General features: G+C 53.3%; 1 protein-coding gene across 4 annotated transcripts; it reads right to left on the reverse strand.

Moving 5' to 3' along the window:
- Nucleotides 1–751: 751 nt before the first annotated feature.
- Nucleotides 752–9,052, reverse strand: SCAMP4 (secretory carrier membrane protein 4). Of its 4 annotated transcripts, none has more exons than XM_031604302.2 (8): nt 8,933–9,052; nt 7,798–7,855; nt 7,587–7,632; nt 6,131–6,259; nt 4,616–4,772; nt 3,981–4,082; nt 3,675–3,792; nt 752–3,543 (listed from the first exon to the last, which is right to left on the reverse strand). In XM_031604302.2, exons 3-8 carry the CDS (start codon nt 7,591–7,593, stop codon nt 3,367–3,369), a joined length of 690 nt encoding a protein of 229 aa, XP_031460162.1. In that variant the 5' UTR covers nt 7,594–7,632; nt 7,798–7,855; nt 8,933–9,052; the 3' UTR covers nt 752–3,366. The 4 variants fall into 4 exon arrangements, with proteins under 4 accessions (XP_031460162.1, XP_089981994.1, XP_089981993.1 ...); XM_090125868.1 differs by having other exon boundaries at nt 7,831–7,855; nt 8,933–9,045; XM_090125867.1 differs by having other exon boundaries at nt 7,798–7,858; nt 8,933–9,043.
- Between the last annotated feature and the right edge of the window lie 187 nt (nt 9,053–9,239).

A 9,239-nucleotide genomic window follows, 5' to 3' on the forward strand; every position in this document is an offset into this window, starting at 1 on the left:
TCCTGGGCCTTTCTGTCCATTGCCACTGCCTGGCTGAATTGCACTGGGGCAGAAACGTTGTGTTCCCATTGACCTGAGGGAGAAAGGGGGCAGTGCTTGGAGTCAATCCATTTGCTTGCTTGACCTGCTCTGGGAGAAGCTGCTGCCATGAGATTTTTGCAGATTTGAGGGCGATGCAACATCCTGCCCATAGAGACAAGATGCTAATGGCTCCGGGGGGGGTAGAGGGCTTTGATAGGAGGAAGGGATTGAGATCAGCAGATGTTGGATTGAGTGGCTGCAATGAAAACAGCTCTTTCAGCTTCTATGAGCAGAGCTGGAGCACAAAGCAATTTGGGGCAACAGATCCAGTTGCATGCTTAAGGAAAGGGATGGAACTCAGCTCCAAGTCAGTTTGCCCCAGAGATGGCAATATCCTTTCAGACAGCAAAGCAGGCAAGGCAGGAGCCCCACAATGGGCTGTGCTGCTCAGAAAGGGCCAGGAAGGAAGGTCTGACCCCATTTATCACCTGCACCTCTCCTAAGCTGGAAAATGAGGACAGTGGTAATGTTATTATAAAACACTTGCCAGTCAGCTGTCCCACTGGTCCCCAGCAAGGGGATGAGCTTCGCCCATAAATGTGTGGCTCTTTTAAGGGGGGAAAAAAAAAAAAATGGTGGGAGACTTTGGAAAGAAAATCTCAATTTTGCCATTTCCCTCTGCCAGACAGGTAGGGTTCCCTGGGAACAGACACAGCTCTGACACAGCCAGTTCGAGAAGAGCACAGGATGAGCTTTTATTGTCTTGTGATCAAAACACAAACAGAAAGCAGAGCCCTGCAAGTGACACAAAACATCACACACAGACACGAGCAAAACCAGGAGCCGGGTCTGGATTAATGGTGTGAAGAGATCGAATGTAAACATTAAAAACCATAGAGGAGCCCGAAGAATTAAGCCATGGCAGTTCAGGCAGCACTGAGTCGACTTGCTAGAATTTGGGTTTCTGGCACTGAAAAGGATGGAAGGGGGGAAATGTGTTTTGAGATGGCAGCTCCCATCCACGGAGCTTCGCTTAAGCTCGTTAGAAATCTCAGGCAGTGTTTGCTCATGACTTAGCAATCATTTTGCTAACGATGGTTGTGATTTTAGCATCTGCCTCCAACCAGTTTGGTTTGAAGCTCTGAAGTATCCCCTTCTCTGCGTTGAGCAGGTTGGAAATGCAAGGATGGGTGCTTCAAAAGACCCCCAGATTCCCCAAAGGGAAAAAGAAGAAGTACAGAGTCTCTTGGCAATGCTTCTCCTCACGGTTCCTTTATCACTCTCTGATGGCAAGCGACATAGAACGCTGAAAATCACACCTGACACATGACAAAGGCACCTAAAAGCTTGGCAACGCGACCAGGTCGTATTCTATTATGAAGGCTTCAAGCATTTGTAATTACAAACACATTGCACACTCGCGAGAAGAAAACACCCTTGTGTTCAGCACATGAAACATCCCCGAGGGCTGGTGCTGCAGCAGGGGTCAGTGCTGCTCGTAAACCAAGGTCAGAGGAGGCTCTGCCCTCCCACTGACGTTTGCTGTTGCTTTGGCCCTAACAACAAAGGTGTTGTGCAAACTCCAAGCTGTACTTTGCTGAGTGTTTATGGAATGACATGGGAAAAGTGAATGAAGCGAAAGGGAGGTTTTGCAGAGGGGAATGGGGAACAAAGATTTCTCATTCATGAACTAACATCGTTAGTTAAGGCACATATAGAAACGGTTTTCAAAAGATCACTTGCAAATCAGTTCCTCCTAGCTGGGGCAGCCTCCCTGTCCACGAGCCAGGACTGCTTTCCAGTTACTCAGTGTGAACGTGGAGCGACTCATGCTGCAGCACCTATGGCATCCCCTAGAGCTGGGCAGGCCATGGGGCCAACCCAAACCTCCAGACCTGGCTCAGGCGGCCCTGCACAGGACCAGCTGTCGGAGCTGAAGATGCTTAATGCTCACTCCCTTCAGAAATATTGGGAACTGACCTCCCAGACAGAGAGAGTTCCCAGCAGGGTGCTGGGGGGAAGGGGAAACAACAGCCTTTGCTGCTCGGGTCGTTGCAGGACACAGGGAATGGGATGGCTCAGGCTCCAGCCGTCCTGCTGGACGTGCATGAGATGAAAGTGGGCAATGAGATAAATCAGTGCTAGCTCTCAGGGGTACAAACCCTCCCGACAGCTTTATCCTCTTTTGCTGATTACTGGGGAAAGGCAAGAAGCTCTGCTCGTACCTGGAAGGAAGTACTGCTGGATACAGAGGCATCAGCTCTGCATTGCTGACATCAGCTACTGAGCTTCCCTTGGTCTATCAGTTCACTGCACGATGGCGTTGGATTTTAACTAACATTGGTAGAAGGCAGAATTAAATCTATCCATTGTAATGGAATTGCTCCCAAACCACCCTGGGGCCCAGTGCTGAGATAATGCAGCTGGAGCCCAGAACACAGGACAAGGCATGTCAGTCAGGCAGGTAGGGTCAGCATGGAAATTCTGGTGTGGGACTGGGATGGCACAGAGATCTCACACTGCCTGCTGTAAGAGGGCGAGCATCCCCATTGGACTCAAAGCCCAATGCCAGTTGGCTTTCCCATAACTTCCAGTGGGATTTTGGCAAGCACTCATTAACAGAATGAGATGAATCTGCACCTCTGCAGCATACAGATGCAGCTAAAGCTTTTGGAAGCGGGGAAAGCAGGACTTCTATCCTAAGAGCAGTTCTAGCCACATGGAAATGGGGACTCTTCTTCATTTCTGAGCAACACTCACCCACAGTGAGCACTGCTTTCTGAAGGAATCTTCACCAGAGAGCAGATGAGAGCTGCAGATTGCACAGACACCTTCAGATCAGCAGTACCAAAGAAATCAGGTGTTACATTTCCCATGGAGTGGGATTACTCATCCAGGAAAGCCAACACCGGTCGGCAGTCTTGCTCAGATTGTGGTTGTTCCAAAGACAGACAGCTTGGAGGTGTGTGGGGAAGCAGGAGAGCAACGCTGGCAGTGCTCACATTGCAGGGAGCTCAGCCACAATCACGAGGAGCCCTCGAGCAAAGAGCAGTGAGCAGCGGGTTCCTCAGTCTGCAACGAGGCAAATGCTGGAGCAGCACAAGGGAAAAAACCTTCTGCTATTCTGATCCGGCCGTGCAGAGCTCTCGGCGTGCCATAGCAGACAGCACACATCTTCTGCAGCAACAAGGAGACAAAAAAAAACCCAACAACCCAACAACAAAACCCCACGAAGAGCGGAGTGTACGGAGGGGAATGCAAATGATCTTTTCAGATAACGATAAAAGGAGCAAAAAAAAAAAAAAAAAAAGGAGAGAATCCAGGCAGTGTGCAACCTGGGGCTGCCTAAGGCCATTGGTTTCCCGAGGGGTAGTTGGGCACCGTGGGGTATTCGGGCAGGCTGTTCCCTGCAAAGTTGTTGTATTGGGCCTCTCTGCTGGGGGGGTTCCTCCACGCACCGCTGTGCCACTCATCCTGAGCCTTCTGGAAGCTCCCGCCGGCCCCTCGGTAGATTTTGTGCACCTGAAGGATGGGTAAAAAGGCCCCAATTAACACCCATTAACGCTGCAGAAAGCAGCGGGTGCTGCGCTGAGCGCTGGCTGTGCCACACACCCACAGACGTCGCGCAGCACGGCGAAACATGGAGCTCTTACCCTCAAAATGCAGACCAGCATCGCCACCGCCGACGTCGTGAACATAATGGCAGGGAACAGCATGAACACTGCAGCTGCCACGTTGGTGCTAAAGAACGTGATGGCTGCCAACCAGCCACTGCAAGGAAAGGAAAGGAGAACACCATTAGAGCAGTTTCACAGCTCCTGGAAACTGAGAGAGCAAGGAGGACAGTGCGGAGCGCAGTGCTGCTCTGTATTTCCCTAAGGCCCCAGAGCTGGCTTGCCAGCACTCCCACTGTCCCCCTGCAGGTTGTGGAGTGGCCCCTGCGAGGAGGCTGTCCTTACCAGGCTCCCCATCCGGAGAAACCCACTGCCTGCAGGACAGTGAGGATGAACTGCATGCCGAAGATGAAGAAGAAGGTCATGAAATTAAAGGAGCTGTCTGACCTGCGAGGGAAGAGAGATGTCAGGGGGACATTGAGTTCAGACTCAGAGCTCAAAGCTTGAGCTGGAGTGGGTTCAGGTACAGGTTAGGACTTAGAGCTCAAACCCCTGAGCTGCAGTGGATGAGGGTTCGTGTTTGGGTTCAGATTAGGGCTCAGAGCTCAAACCTCAAGCTGGAGTGGCTTAGGGTTTGTGTTTAGGTTCAGGTCAGGGCTCAGAGCTCAAACAGAGCTGGAGTGAGGTCTTCTGGTGATCAAAAGGTGCCACCAGCCACGTCACCTCCACTCTGAGCCTCTCCTCTGCATTCATATATATTTTTAATATGCATCCACCCCTGTGAGCAGACTGTGCCTCACCGCCCCTATTGTACAGAACTTCCTTATATCCAGCCTAAATCTCCCCTCTCTTAGTCTGAACTCATCTCCCCTTGTCCTGTCATGGGATGATCTACAAGTTCTCCTCCAACCTGAGCCATCCTGTGATTAATCTCTCTCCCAAAGGAAGAAGAAAGTGAACCCTCCTGGGTTCCCACGTACCGAAAGGCTTTGTACACTGGTCGGAACCAGCAGATGTAGCTGCAGGGGCTGAAGAGGATCAGCCAGAGGATGGCAAAGCCAAAGTTGGCGCCGTAGCCACCTCCAATCCACCATGCCAGGCAAGCAATGATGTTCACGACCAGCGTGATACAGTAAACTGCAAAGAGAGAGCAGGAAAGAGCATGAACTGGTGCCGTTTCACATCACAGAACACTCAGACACTGGGATAATAACAGGGATGGTCTGTGCTAGGTGGGAAACTTGCACCCACCCCAAAGGGAAACAGCTTTCTGCTGTGAGCTGTGGGGCAGCAGCACAGGGACAGCCACCTTCAGGGGATGCACTGAACAGGGGGATGAGGATCCCTTCTAGGGCTGCCAAGGGATGGAGAACAGCACAAGGCTCAGCCCAGTGCTGCTATGAGCAAGGCTCAACCCTTGTTGGTATCAAAACCCCTTTATGAAAGAGGAGAGCTGTGGGCCCTGTGCTCTCTGGGGCTGCCCAGGAGCTGTCAGACACCAGCACAGCACCTTGCAGGCTCTCCCTCTGCTTCCTGCAGCCTCTGAGGAAGCCTGGGAGTGGTTTCACAGCTCCTAAGTGCTGCCTTGAGTGAGGGAACAGCAAGCAGGCTGAAAACACAGAGACATCCAGGCCCTTTCACACCCCCTGTTCCTGCCCCTCGGATGGAGAAACAGCTGCCAGCAGATCCCAGAGGGCACCAGTGCTGTGCTTAATAGCTGAGCATGTCCATTCTGCACTCAGCATCCCAGAATGTCTTCCTCACAGCTACTGTTTTTAATTTCCATCACTACTCCGCTCATGCACACGTGGGAGGTGTAAGTAATTTCTCCAGCAAGAAAAATTTCCTTTAAATGAGACCTCATTGGGGATTTATGTGCCAGGGTTACAGGAAAAAATGTCAGTTAATATGAGTCTCCATCCCTGGAGACACCTGAGGTCAGGGGATGGGGCTCTGAGCATCCAGTGGAGCTGTGGGGGTCCCTGCTCAGTGCAGGAATAGGACCAGACCACCTTAGAGCTCCATTCCAGCTCAACCCATCCTGAGATTCTGTGACCTCAATAATCATCCATTGAACCACTGAGTGGTTGGGATGGAAGGGTCCTAAGAAGTCAAATGTGGAAAGGCTGAGATGGAAGGGTCCTCACAGGTCAACCATGGAGTGGTTGGAGTGGGAGGGTCCCTGCAAGTCAAACATGGAGTGGTTGGATTGGGAGGGTCCTTAAAGGTCAACTGTGGACAGGTTGAGGTGGGAAGGTCCACACAGGTCAACAGTGGAGTTGTTGGGTTCCAAGGGTCCTTACAGGCCAACCATGGAGTGATGGGGGTGGAAGAGTCCTTACAGGTCATCCTTAGAGCCATGAGACCACAGAAATGGCTGGGGTTGAAGGGGCTTTGCCCCTGCTCAGCACAGGAGTGGAACTGGATGGTCTTTCAGGACCCCTTCCAACTCAACCACACACCCACAACCAGGGCAGCTTCCTTATCCAACGTACAGATCCAGACGTGGTAGATCCTCTTCACCAGGGACTGGTAATCGATGGGTATCTCATCCCCAAAGTTCTGGTAGAAGCAGGGCTTCAGGGGGATGAATTTGGGGAGCGGCGGGAAGTTATTCACCTTTTCTACAACACAGAACACAGCAGATGAGCTGAATGCTGAGATGTGGGACATCTGCATCTTCCCAGCATGCATCCCACTCTCAGGATGAGGATAATTAAAAAAAATAATAATAATAAACCTCCTCAAAATGAGTGTCCCAAAGGAGGAACCCTAAATATCCCAAAGGAGGGGGTCCCATTCTGGGAATCCCAAAGGAGGGGGGTCCCAAAGGAGGGGATGCTGAATAGGGAATCCCAAAGAGGGAGTCCCAAAGGAGGGGGTCCCAATGAGGGAATCCCAAAGGAGGGGGTCCCAAAGGTGGGGTTCCCAATGAGGGAATCCCAAAGGAGAGTGTCTGAAAGAGGGGGGTCCTAAAGAGGGAATCTCAAAGAGGGAACCCCAAAGAAGGGGTTCCCTATGAAAGAAGGGAATTCCAAAGGAGTTTGCCCTTGGAAAGCATCTCTCTAACTGGGATTTGGTGCTCAGATGGCACCAGCTCAGTGCAGGCATGGCGTGGGGGAGGATTCTGTTGCTAAGACATCCAGGGACGTACCCCTTTCTTTCCAAAACAGGTTTTTACATGACACAAAGCCCCGCCAGCGAACAAAAAGCAGAAGCTTTGCACTCAGACACCACAAATCAGCACACGCTGACAGGAAGCGATACAGAAAAGCTCATCTTGGGGACAAATTACATTTCAATATCAACTAATTAAGCGCCCCAACCTCTGTATGAAAGCTGCTGTCAGCTTGCAGGCAGGGCTGCCGGTGTGAGCCTGGATGCAGCCCCTGCACCTTGGGGAGCACTGCTGATTAAAGTTTGATTGCAGGCCAGTGCAACTAATTGCATCTCATCTCCTTCCGCCCCAGTAAACGGCATTAGAGCCAACCAGGGGGAGAGATGAGGAATGTGCTGGGAAAAGCTCCAAATGGCACAGAAGGGGAAATGTCTGAGCAGGGGCTGTCAGTGCGAGGGTTCCCTTCCCCAGCTGCTGTCTGTGTGAGCAGACACTGCAGGAGCTGTGTGTAACTGTATGGGGAGCGCCCAGAGCTGCACTGCATCTGTGAGCTTTTAAAGCTGGCGTGAGTCACCTCGCTGCAATTAAGCTGCATTAAGAGGGAGAGCACAGGCAGGATGCTGCGAGGGGGAATTAAAGCCTTTATCGTCACAGCTGCGAGCTCAGGACAGCAGGACACAGCACGGGGAACACAGCAGTGGGGGGAAAGGAGAGGAAGGAGCTGCAGAGCTTTGGGGATCACTATGAAGTATTGCACCGATGGGTTCCAGCTACAGCAGCGTGTTGAGAAATGGGATCTGGAAGCGTTCTGCTGTGCAGTGAGGGGTCCTTACCTGCCATGGTGCTTCAGGGCGTTGCTGGGCCACAGCAGCAGATTTACTGAGAAGCAAAAGCAAAGAAGGGCTGAGGCAACACACGTGGGCAGCAGCACGCAGAGAGCAGCGCTGCCAGCACAGCCCAGAGTGCTGCAACCTGCAGGAGTCCCCCCAGTGCCCCCCACCAAACATCTCCCCCCTTCCCCCCCCCACCAAAGCATCCACTCACTGTCTCAGTGCCTCATTGGGGCTGGGATGGTACCTGGCTCCCTGCAGAGGACGCCCAGCTGCTGGGACAAAGCAGGCAGAGTTAATTGCAGAGCAAAGCACTGCTCCAAAGGTGGCTGGGTGGGTTGGGGCGGGGGGAGCTTTGCAGCGCTGCAATTATTTAGGGAAGGCTGCAATGCATTTCCTATAGATTGAGGGAACCCAGCTCAGCCCTGGGAGGGGATGGTGGGACCGCATGGCAGCACAGCGTGCTCCTCCTGCACACAGGTGGGGAATCCTTGCACTGCTACGTCAGTGAACAGGGACAGGATCAACCCCAACAGCTCCAGAGGTCTGATGGCTCTGAGGATGACTTGCGAAGATCCCCTCATCCAACCACTCCATGGCTGACCTGCAAGGACCCTTCCACTCCAACCTCTCCACCATTGACCTGCAAGGACCCTCTCACCCAGCCACTCCATAGCTGACCTGCAAGTACCCTCCCACCCCAACCTCTCCAACATTAATCTGCAAGGACCCTCCCACCCAACCACTCCACTGTTGACCTGCAAGAACCCTTCTACTCCAAGCACTTCAGCATTGACCTGCAAGGACCCTTCTACTCCAAGCACTTCAGCATTGACCTGCAAGGACCCTTCTACCCCAACCACTTCAGCATTAACCTGTAAGGACCCTCACACCCAACCTCTCCACCACTGACCTGCAAGGACCCTTCCACCCCAACCTCTCCACCATTGATCTGCAAGGACCTTCTCACCCAACCACTCCATAGTTGACTTGTAGGGACCCTCCCACCCCAACCACTTCAGCATTGATCTGTAAGGACCCTCACACCCAACCTCTCCATAATTGACCTGCAAGGACCTTTCCACCCCAACCACTCCACCACTGACCTGCAAGGACCCTCTCACCCACCCACCCACTCCATAGTTGACCTACAAGGACCCTCCCACCCCAAACAATTCAGCATTGACCTGTAAGGACCCTCCCACCCAACCTCTCCACCACTGACCTGCAAGGACCCTCCCAACCCAACCACTCCACCACTGACCTGCAAGGACCCTCCCCCCCCCAGCACCCCTTGTTGTACCAGGGCCCCACGTGCCCCGAACGGATCACCGCAGCCCCGCACGCACCGCCGCCCGCTCCGCTCCGCTCAGCGCTGCTCCCCCGCTCCCTCCGCGGCGCCGCGGGGTTCGATGGGAAAGAGAGTCCCAAACCGCAGCGCCGCCGCAGCGCCCCCCCGCGCTTTGGACTACAGCTCCCAGAGTGCATCGCGGCACAGACCCTCTGCGCGTCACGTGACGGTGCGGGCTGACTGCGCTACGGGCAGCGGAAAGGGACATAATTATGGGAAGGGCGGAGGACTGAAATCCATCGCAGCCGAAGGGGACGTTTGCCACCACGTGGCAGCCTTCAGCCACGGCGGCGGCGTAGGAGGGA

Source organism: Phasianus colchicus, chromosome 28 (assembly GCF_987193195.1).
Source record: "Phasianus colchicus chromosome 28, bPhaCol1.hap1.1, whole genome shotgun sequence".
In the NCBI taxonomy this organism is placed as follows: domain Eukaryota; kingdom Metazoa; phylum Chordata; class Aves; order Galliformes; family Phasianidae; genus Phasianus; species Phasianus colchicus.